At 35.3% G+C, this 19,943-nt stretch overlaps 3 protein-coding genes across 3 annotated transcripts; 2 read left to right on the top strand and 1 right to left on the bottom strand.

Annotated features, from left to right (window-relative positions):
• Nucleotides 1-2,180: 2,180 nt before the first annotated feature.
• LOC149898830 (uncharacterized) lies at nucleotides 2,181-8,922 on the top strand. Its single transcript, XM_090114589.1, has 8 exons — nucleotides 2,181-2,455; nucleotides 2,593-2,934; nucleotides 3,372-3,539; nucleotides 5,605-5,737; nucleotides 5,940-6,069; nucleotides 7,548-7,724; nucleotides 7,917-7,977; nucleotides 8,163-8,922. The coding sequence occupies exons 1-8, from the start codon at nucleotides 2,300-2,302 to the stop codon at nucleotides 8,244-8,246; spliced, it is 1,251 nt and encodes a 416-aa protein (XP_089970715.1). The 5' UTR covers nucleotides 2,181-2,299; the 3' UTR covers nucleotides 8,247-8,922.
• Nucleotides 8,923-9,017: 95 nt separating this feature from the next.
• Nucleotides 9,018-11,577, bottom strand: LOC149898829 (RNA demethylase ALKBH7, mitochondrial). Its single transcript, XM_090114292.1, has 5 exons — nucleotides 11,213-11,577; nucleotides 10,565-10,752; nucleotides 10,148-10,321; nucleotides 9,799-9,923; nucleotides 9,018-9,535 (listed from the first exon to the last, which is right to left on the bottom strand). The coding sequence occupies exons 1-5, from the start codon at nucleotides 11,328-11,330 to the stop codon at nucleotides 9,403-9,405; spliced, it is 738 nt and encodes a 245-aa protein (XP_089970418.1). The 5' UTR covers nucleotides 11,331-11,577; the 3' UTR covers nucleotides 9,018-9,402.
• Nucleotides 11,578-11,827: 250 nt separating this feature from the next.
• Nucleotides 11,828-16,487, top strand: LOC149898828 (uncharacterized). Its single transcript, XM_090114291.1, has 5 exons — nucleotides 11,828-12,160; nucleotides 12,686-12,983; nucleotides 13,253-13,388; nucleotides 14,484-14,783; nucleotides 15,488-16,487. Exons 1-5 carry the CDS (start codon nucleotides 11,878-11,880, stop codon nucleotides 15,626-15,628), a joined length of 1,158 nt encoding a protein of 385 aa, XP_089970417.1. The 5' UTR covers nucleotides 11,828-11,877; the 3' UTR covers nucleotides 15,629-16,487.
• The last annotated feature ends 3,456 nt before the right edge of the window (nucleotides 16,488-19,943 follow it).

Below are 19,943 nucleotides of genomic sequence, written 5' to 3'. Positions count from 1 at the left end.
TTTATAAGTTTATGTTGTAACTGTAACATTTACCCACTTTATGGGGTTGTGGAATACAAAAGAATTAAATAATTTTTAAAAAATGTCACAATATTATCACGTTTGGCATTTTGTTTACCACCGTAGTGTTGTGACACATCTAGCGTATATTATCGATGTATGACAAAAAATCTATTTCATATTAACGTTGATTTATTTATTTTGTTTCTTATATCAGATTTATATGTAGTTGTTGTAGCAAATAATAGATGTAAATTTTCTACAGCAGGAAAATAAAAAATACCACGTGGTTGTTTTATTTGACTTATCTGTTTAGTTTGTTGTTTCTCTTTTAGATTATTAATAAATTCATTTTGTTTTAGATTTCCAGAGCTAAATAAAAAATGGGTATAAAACATGAGACGTGTAGATTGGACGCCGTCGAAATTTGCTAGATTGTGTTCACTGCATTTCGAGCCTGCGTGTTATCAAGATGGATACTCTAGAAGAATTGTGCAATCTTATGCTTACGTTTTTTTTTGTTCCTTTAGATAATAAATACATTTGTGTGTGAGTGAATTTTTATTTGGAATTTTTTTTACACATTTACTTTAAATGTGTAACTATGTGAAAATTAAACGGTTGATTAAATGACAGTTCTCTTAGATGAGAAACTACTATTGAAATACATACTTAATATACATGCGTTTTCAAAGAAAAACCCGCATAGTTCCCATTCCTGTGGGATTTACGGGATCAAAAGTAATTTTTCCAAATTTCATTGTAATCGGTTTAGTAGTATTCGCGTGAAAGAGTATCAAACATCCATCCTCACAAACTTTCGCTTCATTAGTAGGATGTAAGGAAAATGTTTTCTTTAAGACTGTCCTTTTATGAACTTGTTAAAATTCATGCTGACTGTGCCTTTCTCCTCACTCCTTTAACTTTATTGATCTTTATTTTAAATTAGTAACATTTCAAGTTTTAAAATTTATTTTAAAATATACTAGCTTTCCGCCCGCGTTTTTAAAGAAAATCCCGCACAGTTCCCGTTCACGTGGGATTTCCGGTATAAAACCTATCCTATGTGTGTATGTACAAAATTTCATTGTAATCGGTTCAGCAGTGAAAGAGAAAGTTATCCATTCTCGCATAATTTCGCATTTATAACAAATAATGTATTCAACTGAAATTTATGATTAATTTTGTTTTTTTTTTTATTATTTATTATTTCACGAAACCGTAAATGCAAAATGCATTCACGATTTTATCGATTGAAGCACATCCCATCACTATCACCTTCTATCTATCTAAATACGTACCTATAGTAAAAATGGTGCCATGACTATGTTGAAACGTAGCTTGTAGTCTATAGCTATCTCATTCTTTCATACGACGTTTTCTTTAGATAGAGAGAAACAAATATATGTAAATTGTATACGCTCGATACAAGTACTCGATAGGTTTATTGCTCTGAGAAATAATATTTTATTGGAATTTGATATAATATTATGTTCTCTGGAAAAAGTTGTTCAGTTTTATGAGCTCATTAAGAGTATCATGGGGCATTCTGTATACGTAAATAATATGATAATTCATATACAAATACCATAACAAAACAGTTTATCAACAAACAAATTGAAATATTTTATAAAATAATTATCCATTTACTTTATTTTTATTTTCTTTTTTGCTGACCCTACCACGTGTCAGTGTCAGCTTTGGCCGCCATTGAAGATTCGTTTCTTTAATGAAACGCGTTATACTAGTGTACACACGTAAGAAGTGAAACTTCTTTAAGACCTTATTTTTCAAAAAATAATTTACTATATGCAACTATACAGAAATACGTCGAATCACGCGTGGTAGGGATAAGAAAAAGATGGCGCGTAACGGAAAAATGTCACGCGTAACGAAAAAATGTTACACTAATTTTTTTTCCAACCCCGTTTCACTTCAAAAAAAATTAGAGTCAAACAACATGACGAAATTTTTTTACCCACCCTATATTAAAAATGAAGATAGAGTGCACGCATTACGCAGTTAATTTTTCAGACACTTTTCACGAAACCTAATATTTTATTCGGCAGATTTTCTTAATTCCTTCTACAGACCACTTTATTAATTTAGATCTTTTTTAAACTTTTTAAATGCGGTACATGCAATAAAATAAACGAATGACACTGACTTTGACATCACAACTAAAATTGTCAACAATGTCATTTCGCATAAACTTAAAACTTTAGTTTGTAACAGGCTAAAAACTAAAAAGCGTATTTACTACTTTTCCCCCTATAAATTCCTTATTATTAGTTAAGACATGGCTACAGCAATAATGAAACTAGAAGTGGAATCGGAAGTATGTTCAATATGTGGCAGTGGTGGTGAACTATTAACTCCAGAAGAGTACGACGCGAACGCGCTTTCTATGCAAGTGCCGCTTAGAACTATGTTACTGCAGATAAATAACAATAAGGTAGGTTCTGTTGATAATTTCTCAATGAAAGTTATAATTTCCAATTCAAATGTACGACTTTGAAGTTTAATGTTAGAGAAATCATTTTTTTGTTTACTATATTTTTCTTTAAGGTTTTCGCGGTTAATAATTTTCAGGTAGTACCAGAAGGACGTTTCTGCTCCAGCTGCATCCGTCGCACGGTGGACGCCTACGAGTTCAGTTCTGCGCTTTCAGCACGCTCCGTGCCTCCCTTGAGTGAAAAGATTCGAAACTTGCGAAGGAAATTGTTAGATCTTACTCAAAAAATAGATGTGTTCATTGTGGTGGGTGGGCCCGGGGTGAACTCGGGGGGGTCTTACAGTGAAGATGATCTGATCATGGTGGAGAAGGATGCGCTGGCTGCGGCTGCTTCTATGGATGATGAGGATATGGAGAAAGCTAGAAATGCTGTCGGAGAGTCTGTGTACCAGTGCACCGTTTGCCCTATGTCATTTCAAGTAAGTACTTAATGTTCATTATATCTTTTTTCAATTTAAAAAGCTCACAACTGCACTTTGTATAGTGAAAATATCAACACATGCAGAGCATTCACTCCTCTTTTAAAATTTAAATGTTTAATCCATAGAGCAATAATTAATTAGAATGTGTTAGTTCAACCACTTATAGAAAAGTAACAACTAACAGCTTAACAAATTTGAACGATTTTTGTTTGTGGAATTTGTATCTACCTGGATTAGAATAATAATATTTTTCATAATTTCAATAACATTGTAAAGTATTATGTTGTGCTAGCTCCATTATAATAGAAGATCTTGTGTCTTGCACTCCTGCAGAGATGATAGATACATGTTTCATTATAATTATGCGTTTGAAAGGCCATTAGTTATATACCATGTACCAATTGCTCTGTTTCTATGTATGTATTGATTGTTAGCGCGCGAGTGAGTACCGTTCGCACGCGGCTGCGCACGGCGCGGGCGCGCGGCACTCGTGCTGGACGTGCGGCGCGCAGTTCGGCTCGGCGCGCGCGCTGGCCGACCACGCCGCGCTGCACGCCGCGCCCGCCGCGCAGGCCTGCCACGCCTGCGCCGCTACCTTCCCGGTACGTGTGTGCTTCTTGGTTCTATCCAACTTGTCGAATCTAATTTTTATAAGTAAGGAATAAAAAGAAATTAAAAAGTTTGCTTTGCCAGTGTCCACCTACAGACAGTTATTAAATACCTATGTACAAAAATTTTCTCAAATATATTGAAAGAATATAAAATGTTTATATATTGGTACATAGTTCATGCAGTAATATTTTGAATTTGTTGTTGTCACAAATTAAGTAAAAGGTGTAATTCTAAGGCTCCTATTATAGACATTGGCAACTGTTCTTCTACTTCAGTCTGTATTTTGTTGTACATGTACATTGTATATACAGTGGTGGACGTTTAACCCATTGACCACCGAGCGGCCCGATCGGGCCGAGACACAATAGATTTTCTATTGTGTCTGTGATCCGAGGACTGACGGATTAATTAGAAACTCGTAACACGATGAAGTAGTCATCAAATTCATTTAACATTTACGTATTAACGTATTAAAGATTAAGTATTATTTCGTATGTAATAGAACACCCGTTTATCTAGTTTTATAAGACAATGCTTAATTTTAATCAAACATTAGCTTAAATTAATAAAAATTAAACAACTTTAAGTGAAACCTGATTTCCGAGTATTTTCAGTCTGGACAACAAATTAGAAACAGCATGCTTCGCGTGATCCAAAGTCAAAACCTGTTGAAATGCCGCCAATATTCTTTCTTCTACAAATATTTTCACCGTTTTTTAAACATTCTATCTAAAAGTTTCTGAAAATTAATTTGCTTTACAGTATAAATGGTTAAAAGTATAATTTGTGACCAATCAACAAGAAAAATAATTTTAAGTTTACATTTTGACAAAAACTAGAGTTACAGGAAAATTGCAAATCATTTAGAGTGTTCGATAAAAATATATTCAATGCTATAGTTTATTTAAAAGAGCATGGTACTTCCGAAAAAGTGCCTAGAAAAGCTCGACCATGAAAAACTACTGCACGCGAGGATAGGCAAATGATTCTTTTGGCAAAGATGGATCCATTTATAAGTTCAAATTCTATTATAAAATTACTTTTTTCCGAAGATGAACCTCGCAATGTGTCGATGAGATCGGTTCGAAGGCGGTAATTTGAGGCAAAATTTTTTGGAGAGACGCCAGGAAAGTACAGCTTCTTATAAGGAAGGGAACAACGTGTTTCATTTACTTAGAAATATTGCTAGTGGACAGTACGCCAGTGAAAAAGTTTTATTTTGGGATGAAACTAAAATTAATTAAATCAATTTTGATGGCAAAGGATACACGCGTCGTTAAGTTAACCAGGCCTTAGATAATAAATAAACAGTTAAGCATGGCGGAGGAAACATTATAGTATGGGCATGTATGGGGTTGTTTTTAGACTGTTATAATCTTTATAGACAACGACGGCTTTACAACGTCGTGCCTTAGATTGTATGAGATTTTAACACGTTTGCAAAAACATATTTTCTAATAGAATTGGAACCTTTAAATGGATCCATCTTTGAGAAAAGAATTATTTGCCTATGCTCGCGAGCAGTGGTTTTTCATGGTCGAGCTTTTTTAGGCACTTAATCAGAAGTACCATGCTCTTTTAAATAAACTCTTTTAACTGTAGCATTGAATATCTTTTTATCAAACACTCTAAATGGTTTTATTTTTTCCTGTAACTCCAGTTTTTGTCAAAATGTAAACTTAAAATTATTTTTCTTGTTGATGGGTCACAATTGTTACTTTTACCCATTTATACTGCAAAGCAAATTAATTTGACTTTGGAACACTCGAAGCATGCTGTTTCTAATTTGTTGTCCAGACTGAAAATGCTTGGAAATCAGGTTTCACTTAAAGTTGTTTAATTTTATTAATTTAAGCTAACGTTTGATTAAAAATAAGCAATTTATTATAAAACTAGATTAACGGGTGTTCTTTTACATATGAAATAATGCTTAATCACTAATACGTTAATACACAAAAGTAAATAAATTTGATGACTACTTCATCCTGTTACGTATTTCTAATTAAACGTCCACCACTGTATGTATGTTATTCCGTATTATTACCCCCCGCACAGACCGCAGGCGCCGCTCGCGCGCACGCGGCGGTGTGCTCGGCGCGCGCGCGCTGCGAGGTGTGCGGCGAGCTGTTCCCGTCGCGCGCGCTGCTCGCTGCGCACGGGGCGCAGGCCCACCCGCCCTCGCAACACGGTAACGTGCATGTTCTATAAGTCTATACTATTTATCTAAAAGTTGATGGGGGGACAACCTTCACCGATCTGATAACTAGATGATGAGATGTATTTTTATCGAATATAATTTATGAAAAAATATGCCTATGATAATTTGCCTATCAAACAGTACTCATGGCTACTTTTTCAATAGAGTGACGAGTATATTATTGTGTGCACAGAGCCGACGCTGTGCCCGGTGTGCCTGTGCGCGGTGAGCCCGGGAGCGGCGGCGGCGCACGCGCTGGCGCACCGGCAGGCCGACCGCTTCGTGTGCGGCTACGATGCGTGCACGCTGCGTTTCCCCACGCGGTGAGACACGCACACACACACACAACTGACTACTTTATTTTTGTTATTTTATGTCATATCTAATTTATAAATAACTTTATTTCCGCCCGCGGCTTCGCCCGCGTTTACATAGGAAAACCGGCATATAGAAATTTTCCTGACGTATAGTAATTTTCCGGACTTATGGAAATTTTCCTGTCTTTAATTTTCCTTTCTTATGGTAATTTTCCTGGCGTATATAAATTTTCCTGGCTTATAAACATTTTCCCGACTTATACAAATTTTCCTTATCTATATAAATTTTCCTAACATATAGAAATTTTCCTGACTTCTAGAAATTTTCCTTGTTTATAGAAATTTTCCTGATGTATAGAAATTTTCCTGGCGTATAGAAATTTTCCTGGCTTATAAACATTTTCCTGACTTATACAAATTTTCCTTATCTTTATAAATTTTTCTAACATATAGAAATTTTCTTAACTTATAGAAGTTTTCCTTGTTTATAGAAATTTTCCTGGCGTATAGAAATTTTCCAGCTTATAGAAATTTTCCAGCTTATAGAAATTTTCCAGCTTATAGAAATTTTCCCGACTTGTGGAAATTTTCCTGACATAGAAATTTTCCTGACGTGTAGAAATTTTCCAGACATTAGAAATTTTCCTGTCTTTAATTTTCCTTTCTTATGGTAATTTTCCTGGCGTATATAAATTTTCCTGGCTTATAAACATTTTCCTGACTTATACAAATTTTTCTTATCTATTTATAAATTTTCCTAACATATAGAAATTTTCCTGACTTCTAGAAATTTTCCTTGTTTATAGAAATTTTCCTGACGTATAGAAATTTTCCTGGCTTATAAACATTTTCCTGACTTATACAAATTTTCCTTATCTTTATAAATTTTTCTAACATATAGAAATTTTCCAGCTAATAGAAATTTTCCAGACTTATCGTACTTTTTCTGTCAATCAAAATTTCCCTAACTATTGTTAAATTTTTACGACTGATTAAAGTAAACCACCCACCTATTCCCACCCACATCCCGTACGCTATGCTCTCTATCCACAGGCCGCTCGTGCGCAGAATGGCTCAGTATCTGCATAGCTAGCGAACGTATAAACTCGCCCGGTCGTTGGGCGCTTTCACCAGGGCCCTGGAATTATGGAATTATTATGAATTTCATGAACAATATCATCATCATCATTTTTATTGAAAACAATATTCATATATTTTTCTTTGCCCGCGGATTCCCCTTATAAATTCGCATTAGTATGAGTCGTTTCACCGCTGTCAAAAGTTACCCATGGCCATGTCACATTAAAACGAATAAACACACTTTCGCATTTATAATATTGGTATGAATTAACATAATTTTTAAATAAAGAAGATAGTAACATGCTATATTATAGTGTATTACTTATTTCTAATTGTATTATTTCATGTGTGATAAAGTTTTGTGTTCCAAAAAATAGTTTGTCTATGTTATTTTTCCCCTGCAGCAACGACCTGCTGGCGCATATCCGCTCGCGTCACGCGGGCGCCGCGGGGGCGGTGCTGGCCGGTGCGGGGGCGGGGGCGGGGGCGGGGGAGGGGACGGGCGGGGCGGGGGGCGCGGGGGCGGGGGGAGAGGCGCGGGACGAGGAGCGCACCGTGCAGTGCCCGCACTGCGAGCGCACGTATGTATACGGCTTTGGTTTAGTGCGCATTGGAAATTGTGCAAATATTTTTTTCAACAAGTTTCAGTTTCAAGTAATATAAACTGTATACGTACAATAAATCAATATCGCCAAGCTTTACTTAAAACTACAAATTTTTATTTATATGTATCTATGTCAAGTTTCTTTAAATGTGTAACAAAATAATTTCAGATTTGGTTCCGTGGCGGCCATGAAACGCCACTCGCACGTGCACCGCCGCGAGGCGCAACAAGTATGTATTGCACATTCAACATTAATATAATTTCTGTATATTAACATAATTTCTATTGTACAAACGCTACTAATTGATTCCCGCTCTTGATGAAATATCGTGATTTTAGATTCAGCTGATCATTAAATATGAGTCAATGTATAAAACGTCTCAAAATTATATTTATACGTTATTAATGTGTGTAGGACGAAGACTGGGCCGCTGCAAATGATGGCGATGTAGAATATCTCGAACTGGAGACCCTCGACGACGGTAACGACTACCAGTAGACACCACTGAGCCAAAGGGATAAATCATCTGTATAGAGTATAGACTATACATTGATACATAATAAACAATAGCTCAAAACAAATGTCCGAGCAAAACACTGCCTATGCGTGATTTAGGCAGTTTTCTAATGAGCGACAATGGACTTTAAACCTTGCTACCACGTAATAAAGTTGTAATTTTAATGACTGTTTTATACAACACAGTTCAGCCCCCCTAGTCAAGTGGCTTTCTGTTAGCGTAGCGTTCAATAGAATAGACTACGCATGTATGAGATTGACGTAAGCTAAGCTGTAGATACGTTTATCTTCAGCTTACGTCAATCTCATACATTCGTAGTCTATTCTATTGAACGCTGTATCTACAGCTTACGTCAATCTCATACATTCGTAGTCTATTCTATTGAACGCTACGCTAACAGAAAACAACTTGACTAGGGGGGCTGTCATGATGTTTATAGCACGTCAATGTCTGTATAATACAGTATCTACTATTTGACAAAACTCATCTATAAAATAATATTATACAGTGATTCAGATTGACAATGTGTTAAGACATAATATACCTTTTTTTTTTTTGAGATGATGTTTTAGTTTCTATAATATAGAAATTGAAGTATGTACGAGAGTGTATTATACAATATATAAGTTGTAATGAAATATTTTTAAATAAAGTGTTATGATCATAAATTTACTATTATTTCACCTAAAAAGATAATTTAAAATAGGGTAAATAAATAAAACATTATTTAACAAGAGTAACAAAATAATTTATTATCTAAATAATACTACAGGTATCACAAGAAATTAACATTTCTTTTTTCCACAATCAAGTTTGTACTCACTGACTATTTCATGGGTTTCGAAAGGAAATAGATCTAGTCTTCTAGATTTATTCCCCGCATTTTATAATTAATATTAATATTTCTCTCTACTTTCCCGCACAGGCATATTATACACACATTCAATAAATTACAAACAATCACATTAATCATAATCGCGAGTTAAAATAAAAGTATAATTTAAGTTGTACATTAGGTAAATTACTGAATATGCGTGTATCATGCTTTGCAGGCAACACTGGTGGCTATAAAGTATAAACTAGTGTCAAATAACATAAACAAAATGACATAGACAACAGGAACATAAGTGACAGGTGTCAATCGGACTCCTTATTGGGTTGCTCTCTGCAGATGATGGCTACACGCCGCTTCTTTATTAGTCTAGCACCGCGGAACTTGCTGTCTTCGTTCGACAGTACTGCGTGGTTGAAGTCGTATCTGGCAACCCCGCTGTAAAAATATTTTTGGTTTAAATATAATATTGTATTGCTGATTAAAGTTGTGTATGTGTTGCTGATTAAAGTTATGAATTTGGTTTATTTTTTTTCAAATTATAACAATGCGTAATAAAGCTGTTTGGTTGATTTTCATGACGCTTTCAAAATATAGAAGACTATATCAAATGATTTTGTCTACTACATAAATTATATTTATCGTGTCGCTTCAGAACTGACACACCCTGTAATATAATTATTGTATATAGACTGTATCACCTCATGATGTACAGCGAGCGCCGCTGCAGCAGCGCGTCGAGCGCGAGGTCGGCGCGCAGCTCGTGCATGAGCCGCATCACCGCGTCCGACAGCAGGCACAGCCCCGCTATCGTGTCCCCACAGAACTTAAACATATATTTCATTTATAAACTTTTTCAATAAAGATTTTTTTATTTTCATTCTTGTTCATTGTTCATAATATTATATTATCATGGCATGCCCATAATCAGTAAAAATATTTTTTTTACTGATTACGACAGAGAAATGCATGTTAAAGGCAGGTATATAATTTTAAAAGGGGAAATGTTGACCCAAACATGTTCCCACTGCCCGCACGACGGAGACTCACCCGCACCGCGTCGACGTGCGGCTTGATGTAGCCGGCGGGCGCCAGGTCGAGCACGTGCGCGTGCGGCAGCAGCGCCGCGGACGGCTCGAACGCGGCGGCGCGCACGCGGCACAGCGTCACCGAGTTGCGCTCGTTCCATGTCTTGCGTTCCGTTTCGCGGTAACCTACGATCGCCTGCCAAATATCTTTACTTATAAATGGGTTTCATTAAGCAAGGGTAGATGTTGTTGGCCATCATCTGGTACTTCTTTAAGACATCTGTCAAAAATATACTTTAATCAGCCAATACTGACAATTTTGTCCCGATTGAATATTATTTAATTCAAGTCAATAACAACCTTTTACCATTATTTTCCATTGTGATTTGAAAATCATTCAAAAAATTAAAAAAAATATAAAAATTTAAAAGGCACATACATTATCCCAGTGATCGAACTCATATCTGAGTCTCCGCAGCTGTGACTCAACCTCAGTGAGCAGCGAGGTCTCTTCCTCTTCAGAAATGAAGTTGGGAATGACCCTCATATCCCTGAGGACTTGCTTCCTTAGATCCTCGTCTTCATCCTGCCTCCATGAAGGATGAATGTCTATAAGATTTGGGTCACCTGTAAATAAAATATAATACATTTTATTTTAAATAATTTTCCAGCTAGTTGAATTTATATTTTTGGTTTTATGGCATTCAAATGCTTTATAAATATAAATTTATAAAGAATAGAAAAAATTCGATCACGAGGCGGGACTCGAACCCGCATCCTTCGCGCCCAATCCCATCCTTCGGTAAGGCATCCGCCCCGGAATGGCGCGAAGGATGCGGGTTCGAGTCCCGCCTCGTGATCGAATTTTTTCTATTCTTTATAAATTTATATTTCCAGCTAGTTGTTTGTCGTGTATAAAAATATGAACATATATCAATTATATACGTCTTTATCATATAAATATAAAATTAAATAAAACATTATTTTATCTGGATAGTTTACAAGACAATATGAAGCTATAGGTAGTTCACTTAGCAGTGAATTCTTCATCATAACAGAAAGAAATCGCAAAGTTTTATTCCCTCACCAACAATTTTTTGTGGTGCATCAGTTGGCCGCTGTATAACTTCACAGAAACATCGTAATTGAGCTAAGTTATTAATTTTTTTCGTCATTCGTAACATATTTAAGGTTATCATTCTCATTTTGTCTATTATTGTAGATTAGGGCGATAACCACATTATCGGCTTACTGAAATCGGCGGGGAAGATTTGGTAGAAACTTAGACTAGGATTTAATTTTAAATAACTTCAGTCAATTAATTTATTCGTGTTGATCTAAATACTGATTGTTATTATATTTTGACAGTCAGCTGTTTGTATTTGACATGACATTGTTTTAAAAATAAACCTATATTTTTATCTCCTGAATTTGATAGGTAATAATTTTTGAACATTATGGTTAAGCTGTTGATAATACGTGTTAAGTAATGTATTTAATGGTATTTCAATAATTTTATGTAATTTTTCTTGTCTTGATGTTGATGACATCTGTGAGTGCACATCTGTGCAGTGTAAGGTGCATTGTGTCAAATTTGCTGTCATCTGTCATCATCAATTTGATTTATTGATTTATGTATTAAACATTTTATTGTTGACAAACATAGGTTGGGTGATGATAATGATATGCTTGATGACTGAATAGAAGCTTATATTTCTCATTCTAAAATTTCATTAAGAGAACATTTCAAAGATGGACAATCTACCGGACGAAATTCTATTAACGATTTTCGATTATCTACCGCCTCGAATTCTGTGGTCAATCGTATCAAAAGTTTGTCGAAGGTGGAAAAATGTGGTGTCCCACAGGGTCATAACGATGTGGGACTACAATAAAGTATTGAAGACGCACAAGGGAGTGGTGGCTATTTTTGGTATTCGACATCAAACTAGTCGTCAATCGCCTCGCGGGTTGGCGATAAATTTTAACACGATGAATATTCGAGAGCTTGTACTATGTGACAATTTTCCACTAGGTTAGCGATATAATATTATATATTTGTTAGAAAATAAGCCATAAATCTACATTTCTATCCATGTGTGCTAGGTGTGAAAAAAACCGCATCAAAATCCGTTACGTAGTTTTAAAGATATAAGCCAAAGAGTATAATGTATAATAGGGCATATAGATATAAGCATACATAGGGACAGAGAAAACGACTTTTATACTATGTAGTGATTTCAAATCATTCCGGATGGAGCTATTATAATTCTTAAATTATATTTTAGATGTATTAACTTGATTTCCTTGATAAAGTAAATAAGAAAGGCATTTTAAGATGAGGCAAAATAATTGAAATAATATTGATATGAACACTCACTGATATGGAAGGTAAATTTATTGCAGTCGCCTAAATTCCATTGCACATCACATTGTATCATGTAAATATTTGCAATGCTCATTTATAATTATGATTCAAATTAATAACTAGCAGCTATAATCTATATTATTTATTACAATAATGGGTACATATATGAGAACCAAATTATTTATTTTTCAGGAGAAATGTTTATGAAATGTGTACACTCAATTAAAACCCTCCGTCACTTAGATGTTTTCACATTGCAAAATCTTCACACGGGCTACCTTCCACCGCCTGAAGTTAACTCTATCGTCCTCAATAACAACATCCAACCTGGTTATTTATTGAACTTAGCGAGACGTAAAGAACTAAAAGCTCTACATATGTATGGCAGGAGTCAGTACTATGCTGTCAACGAAATGTCCACAATGATTGTTATACAAGCCAAACATTTAACGCATTTAACTCTAAGGTGCCCTGAAATTAGTGATCCGAGGTAATTATAGTTACTTCCACTAACTCTTTTATACAAAACTAGATGTCTCAAACATTGTTCAGCTTTACTCTCATCACTTAGAGGTATGAAATATAAATTTTGGTTGTTTCTCACATCTACCCAATAGGCACACAAAGTTTCATGAGAATCGGTCCAGCCGTTATAAAGTAGTATAGTTACTAACACAAGAATTTTAAATTAATAGAATTACATTAGAATATTGTATTGTTTTATGGAGCTTGGTTGACTTAATTGGGTGATGTCTTCAGATGGCTAGTATTCAGCCAGTGCATCAACCTGCTGCAACTGCAGCTGTATGCGTGCTGGTCGGTTACGGCCCGCGGTGTAGCGCACGTGCTGCAGCTGCCCAAGCTCCAGGTGCTGCACATCACTGGCAGCAGGATGGTGAGACTCGGGATTGTTTGGCAATCGTAGTTATAAGTTATTATGAGACAAGTAATAGAAAGAAAGATACAAATATATAGTGTATCAAAGATTTGATCCATTATATAATAAATTATACATTGTAAAATATGAAATGATCAAATGTGTTAATTTTCATTAATTATATTCTTTATTTTTATTAGAGGAATAAATAGTGGAATGTGTGAATATACATTACACTATTCGTTATTTATGCTTGTTCCGGACGATTTAAAAATAATGGTTTAATAACTGAACCTATAAGGAAAGCAAGGAATATACAAATTCATACATTAATAAACTGAACAAGATTTTCATTATTAAAAAAAAATATTATTATTGTTGCAATTAACTTAGCCATGACCACCTTGATTAAAATTGGATTTGCATTCCAATTTCCAACAGATAAAATTGTAGGTAATTATTCATTGTTATATAGTTACTTAACCATGAAAATAACATTATAATCATGTAATTACCGAGTCATACATTTTAATATGGCTAATTGCTTTCATTGTAATTAAATATTTTATTTTTTTCAAATCTAACTGGTTCTAGTAAATTATAAAGAGTTTATTAATTATATTTGTACATAAACATATTTATTTTTCTGAATGTATGTAGAATTATTTTTATTTATTTATTCATATTATATTTTTCCACAGACAAGCAACTTATAGGTACTTTTTTTAATTTTCAGTTTTTTTCCCATTAAAATATGTATCATCCTTGATTGTGTTTCAAACTGTTTCGTTTTTTTTTCAAGTAAGTACCTATATAATAATATTTATTTCTTGTTGAAGTGAAACTTCTTTAACGGGGTGTAAAAAAAAATTTAGAGTAACATTTTTTCGTTACGCGTGACATTTATCCGTTACGCGTCATCTTGTTTTTATACGCGTCATTGACGTATTTCTGTAAAGTTGCATAATATAGTAAATTATTTTTTAAAAAATAAGGTCATAAAGAAGTTTCTCTTCTTACGTGTACTAGTACACGCACACATTTTTATTTATTTTTCTCTTAGTACTTATTTTGGCAAAAGAAGCAAATAAGTTATTATTCCTTCTGTGTCAGGTGCGTATCACAGCGCTCATGGAGCTGATCCCTCAGCTGTCCCGCAGTATAGTGGAGCTGAACCTCAGCGCCAGCTCGTTCAGCTCGCAGCACATCGCCCCGCTGGCGGCCGCACTGCCGGACCTGCGCCAGCTGGAGCTCTGGCGCTGCGACCTCACGGCTGCAGACCTGCTGCAGCTGGCCAGCGGGCTCACGAAGCTGGAACATCTGGACACTGATGTGGAACTCCATAGTGTTGACTTGATGTATCTCTCGGAACACCCCGCTTTGAAAGAGCTGAGGTGTTTGTATGAGGGCGAGGTGAGTGTAATGTATTTATATATTTACTATTTTTTTTTATTATAGCTAGCTTATAATTTGGATACCTATTGATTCACTGATTTTTTAAATGAAGAATTTATTCATTCGTTTATACGCCCACATACACACCCGCACGCACGCACGTACGCACACACGCACACATGCAACGCACGCACAGAAATCCTCACTGAACATATCCATTCAACTGATTTGTTACGTATCTTATAAATTTTTCTGCATTATAGTTTTTTTAAACCGTTAAATCTTTATTAAGCTATTGCATAGCTTCTATCACGGGCCTTGAGGGCGGGGACCGAATCGAGAAAATCCGTAACGAAAATACCTCACGCTCCCCACTCCGACGGGCTCGGAGGTGTGGCTTAAAGGCATGCTATGCAATAGCTTTACCGCGGCAGTCCCCGAGTGCCACGCGTCTTTTTTTGTTTTTGAAGTGAAACTTCTTTATCGGGGTTGGACAAAAATTTAGTGTAACATTTTTGCGTTACGCCGTACGCGTGACATTTTTGCGTTACGCCGTACGCGTGACATTTTTGCGTTACGCCGTACGCGTGACATTTTTGCGTTACGCCATACTCGTGACATTTTTAAGGTCATAAAGAGTAAGGTCATAAGTTTCACTTCTTACGTGTGTACACTAGTACACGCACACATTTTTTTTATATTGATTATATTTTATTCTTCAGGCACACTCACACATACACGTCCGCTCAGCGCTGACCGCCCCCCCCTTCCCCCTCCGCGCGTGCGGCGAGGGCCCCTCCGCCGGCGTGTTCCTGCACGCACACGCGTACAAACCCATCGATGGGATCACACTCACTATCTAAGCACAAATATATGTGCTATGGAAGAATTTGTATCTGAAAAAACTTGTTTGAGGATACCTATAACCTATAATATATTGGAAGTTCTGTATCTGAGTGTGCTGTTGCAAGATATTGTCTTTGAAAAAGAAGACTTGATTGTGGCTACTTATAACCTATATAATGGTGTATCTGTAGTATCCGAACGAGGTTTGATCCTGCGAGAGAGATGAGTGTGCCGTCGGAAAACATTGCTTCTGAACGAGCAGACTTGTTTGAGGCTACTTATGACCTATAATCTATAACATATTGGAAAGGTGTATCTGTAGCGAGTAGACTTTGAACTTGTCTGTGAAACTTCTAGGAAGACTACCAGTTTGTATCTGAACAAGCAGACTTGTTTGAAGCTACCTAAAACCTATATATGTACTGGAAAGGTGTATTCGTAGCGAGTACTTAAAACTTGCTTGAACCTATGTATCTACTAAGAAGAGTAGACTATGGGAATAAGTACAATGGTCGACGGTCGGAAGAAAAAGTAGATGGAGATAGGAGATGGCAGGATTTCGAAAGTTCGAGTAATTACATATTTTATGAAGCTCTGAGAAGAGGAAGCCAATAATTAGTCTTCCATCAAACTTGAAAATTCTGGGAAACACTGAATTTTTTTTATTTAACTTAAAAATTGTGAAAGTTTCTAAAGCTTTCATTCTAGAAAAAAAAGTAACCAAAGAATCTGATCCTTTTATTAAACTTTACAGTATTATATCATAGTTAGGACAGTATTATATTATCTGTGTTTAAGATAAGCTGTGTCATTAATTATACTCATTGTATACTCTATACTAAGAACATAATATCTACTCTGAATTTTAAAAATGAAATAAATGTTTACACCTGAATTTTGCGTTTTATTTGCAATAATTAAGAAGTATTGTACATAATATAAGCATTTTATGTGCATTTAAATTAGAAATATAATAATATTTTTTCGAGATCGTGTAGTATCTATGAATACAGTTTTTATATTCAACAGGGTCTGTCAATTGATCGGAACAAAGAAAAAGCTCCGTTCTCGGAGCGAATTTTTGTTCGCTTTGTTTAAGGAAACTACATATAAGTACTGTGTAATACAACTTCTGTTCCGTTCTTCCAAAGGTCCATTACATTAACATGGTTAGAGTTAATTGAACGAGTAACCGCTTAACCTAACTTAGAAACGGTAATTGTTCGTCGTTTGACCCGAACTGAACTATTAGCTTTGTTAGAGCGAGTGTCAATGGTCGCCACATAATGCTGAATACTTGTTCTTACCTGGAAAACCGTAATGGCACTCATGTGTGTCACGAGGTTAACTTCAAATGATACCTTACATTAAATACATATTAATAAACATTCAATATAAATAATATGGTGGGAAATATGAGCTTAATGGTTTGCAGCTTGACGCGTGTCCCTTCGTCCAGCATACTCACCATGGAATCCTGATATTTCATGAATGTCAAAAAACTGTTCTGAAATAGTGCTAAATAGTGCCCAAAGGAAAAAAATAGTGCTCTTGTACTTGCGAAGTTATAGCCATAGTTCGATGAGTATGCTGGACGAAGGTTTCGCCCAGCATACTCACCTCCGTCCGGAGAATCTGTATACGCTTCAAACATAATTCATACTTCGAAAAATAGTTCCCAAATAGTGCCAAACGGTGCCCAAAAAGAAAAAACAGTGCTCGAATAACTTCGGAGTTATAGGCTTCGTTCAGTGAGTATGCTGGGCGTAGGTTCTACGCCCAGCATACTCACCTCAGTGCGCGAATATCGAACGAGCTATAGGTATAATTTACGTCTCAAAAAATTGTGCTTGAAATAGTGCCCAATATCAGTCCAATTTTTGCTTGACTTTTGACTTAGAAAACCATTAAATTTTAATGTAAACTTCTACATACTAACGTAAAATGGGGTACAGTCGTCGACACATGTTTTTGGACAAAAATATTAAACTTTCTAATTGTAGAGTTTACTTCATTTGATATCTTAATCCTTCAAGCGCCGTGATCTAGACAAAATATATAAAATCATTGTTCCTAGCTACCGGGGTCCCATGCGACGCGCGAAGGCTTAATCATATTATTATAAAGTATTATTAAAATAATGTGTAATTAATAATATTGCGATTCTAAAGTAAATACTCCCTTACATAGACAATTAATAATTTACACAAGACAAAAATTGTTAGAAAGAAAGTTAATAATATTGTATTCGACTGTACACTGTACTCAATGTAATGTATGTAGAAGTTTACAATCAAATTTAATGGTTTTCTAGGTCAAAAGTCAAGCAAAAATTGGACTGATATTGGGCACTATTTCAAGCACAATTTTTTGAGACGTAAATTGTACCTATAGCTCGTTCGATATTCGCGCACTGAGGTGAGTATGCTGGGCGTAGGTTCTACGCCCAGCATACTCACTGAACGAAGCCTATAACTCCGAAGTTATTCGAGCACTGTTTTTTCTTTTTGGGCACCGTTTGGCACTATTTGGGAACTATTTTTTGAAGTATGAATTATGTTTGAAGCGTATACAGATTCTACGGACGGAGGTGAGTATGCTGGGCGAAACCTTCGTCCAGCATACTCATCGAACTATGGCTATAACTTCGCAAGTACAAGAGCACTATTTTTTTCCTTTGGGCACTATTTAGCACTATTTCAGAACAGTTTTTTGACATTCATGAAATATCAGGATTCCATGGTGAGTATGCTGGACGAAGGGACACCTTGACGCTTGTATTTAAAAAAACTTAGTCAGATAAATAAGCACCGAGCAATGTACTTTTTTCCTTCAGATCACGTCATTAATTATTATCTACAGGGACACCACCCTTGGACTTTTTTAAACTGTACCTACTTCTCCAATAGGTTATTGATGTTCCCACTTCCCATAGTGTTCAGTTGCAATGGCTATAGCTCACCTCAAGATCAAATTCTTGTAGTCTGCTGACATTCGCAGCTGTAGCGCAGATCTATCTCCAATAAACGCTTCGCATCCACAAAGATGCAATTTGCATTAAGGATATACATATTTAATAGATGCTAGCGTTGGTATGCAATTGCAACACGCTATAACGCGATGCGCCGTGACTTCCCTTGCGCAATACTGGACAGCTGTTTAATCAAGGTAGCCTCTAATAGCTCGATTGACACTTACTTAGGATTATAATAGATGTGCTTTGGCCCGTTGGTTTTTGTCATAATTACTGTAATTTGACAATGCTGTTAAATACAAATAATATTAGCGCCTCGGCCGTGGGATCGCGATGTAAATGATGAAATAGCGTTGTTAATTAATCGAGTTGTACAGTGTATCCAATTTAAAACAATTAAATTTGTGGTCCATCACATAATGACAAATAAAAATGTAGCGTAGTTTTGTAATAGCTGGCATTCAATACTTAGCTTTTCGATTTTGAATTTGTACCACATGATCACACAATCTATAAAAATATATTTCTTGTATACGTATATATAGTTATATAGTAATACTACTACCTATTAAAACAATGCAAAAAATAAATGCATTAAAAAATTTCGCATGCTAAAGTACCTAAATCGTGTGTAGTAAGTGTTGGATATGTTTCGCAGAAGGTCAGCAGTGCTCAGTGCTGAGGTATCGCGTTGCATACAGAATGACAAATCCCAGAACCTTATATATATGTACATAATATTATGTATGGCTCGTCTTAATGACTTAATTGAAGCGTAAATGTATTAGATTGAACAACACTTGTTTGTTTATACACATTATAGGTAAACCAGAATCTGATGGCAATTAGGGAAATCAAAATTTTGAGTGTGCAACCCTAGGGAAAATGGACTGAACGATCTTGATACTGCTTATTTTTTATTTTGTCCTCAATATCATTACTCACATTACATAAGTGGACAATACTGTACTTAATAATGAGATATCCACTTAATATTATGTAGGTACATACATGTATAATATACAATTATTATACAAATTACTTTTATACAGGTAATAGGTACATATTATTATTTACACATACCTATATTTGCATATTCATTACCAGTATGCCATGTGAAAATATCGATACAATGATAATGTAGATCAAAACTGCTTATAATTTTTTATAAAATAAAATAAAATTATGTTTATTTTCGTAAGTATTAACAGACACACATTATAAAATTGACTTGGACAGCTTGAACTTGACAAATAGCCGTATTGGAAACTCCTGTAATAAGTTTTCATAAAATTATATTCTAATCAACAAACAATATTATAGTTACCTACATATAATATTTTTTAATTTATAGTATC

The sequence above is a fragment of the Colias eurytheme genome, chromosome 21, assembly GCF_061535395.1.
Source record: "Colias eurytheme isolate Ceu_HAF_F1 chromosome 21, ilColEury1 Martin Lab GWU primary, whole genome shotgun sequence".
Lineage (NCBI taxonomy): Eukaryota > Metazoa > Arthropoda > Insecta > Lepidoptera > Pieridae > Colias > Colias eurytheme.
Note: the sequence above shows the minus strand (reverse complement) of the source record. Positions and strands in the feature narration are given on the sequence as shown.

Bases quoted from the DNA above. Each gene is read 5' to 3' on its own strand.
- LOC149898830 (XM_090114589.1), top strand. From the start codon at position 2,300: ATGGCTACAGCAATAATGAAACTAGAAGTGGAATCGGAAGTATGTTCA. The intron at 2,456-2,592 runs GTAGGTTCTGTT...AATAATTTTCAG, and splicing joins TGCAGATAAATAACAATAAG to GTAGTACCAGAAGGACGTTT. The intron at 2,935-3,371 runs GTAAGTACTTAA...ATTGATTGTTAG, and splicing joins TTTGCCCTATGTCATTTCAA to CGCGCGAGTGAGTACCGTTC.
- LOC149898829 (XM_090114292.1), bottom strand. From the start codon at position 11,330: ATGAGAATGATAACCTTAAATATGTTACGAATGACGAAAAAAATTAAT. The intron at 10,322-10,564 runs GTATGTGCCTTT...GATATTTGGCAG, and splicing joins AGTTCGATCACTGGGATAAT to GCGATCGTAGGTTACCGCGA. The intron at 9,924-10,147 runs GTGAGTCTCCGT...TATATGTTTAAG, and splicing joins CGCACGTCGACGCGGTGCGG to TTCTGTGGGGACACGATAGC.
- LOC149898828 (XM_090114291.1), top strand. From the start codon at position 11,878: ATGGACAATCTACCGGACGAAATTCTATTAACGATTTTCGATTATCTA. The intron at 12,161-12,685 runs GTTAGCGATATA...TTTATTTTTCAG, and splicing joins ATGTGACAATTTTCCACTAG to GAGAAATGTTTATGAAATGT. The intron at 12,984-13,252 runs GTAATTATAGTT...TGATGTCTTCAG, and splicing joins CCTGAAATTAGTGATCCGAG to ATGGCTAGTATTCAGCCAGT.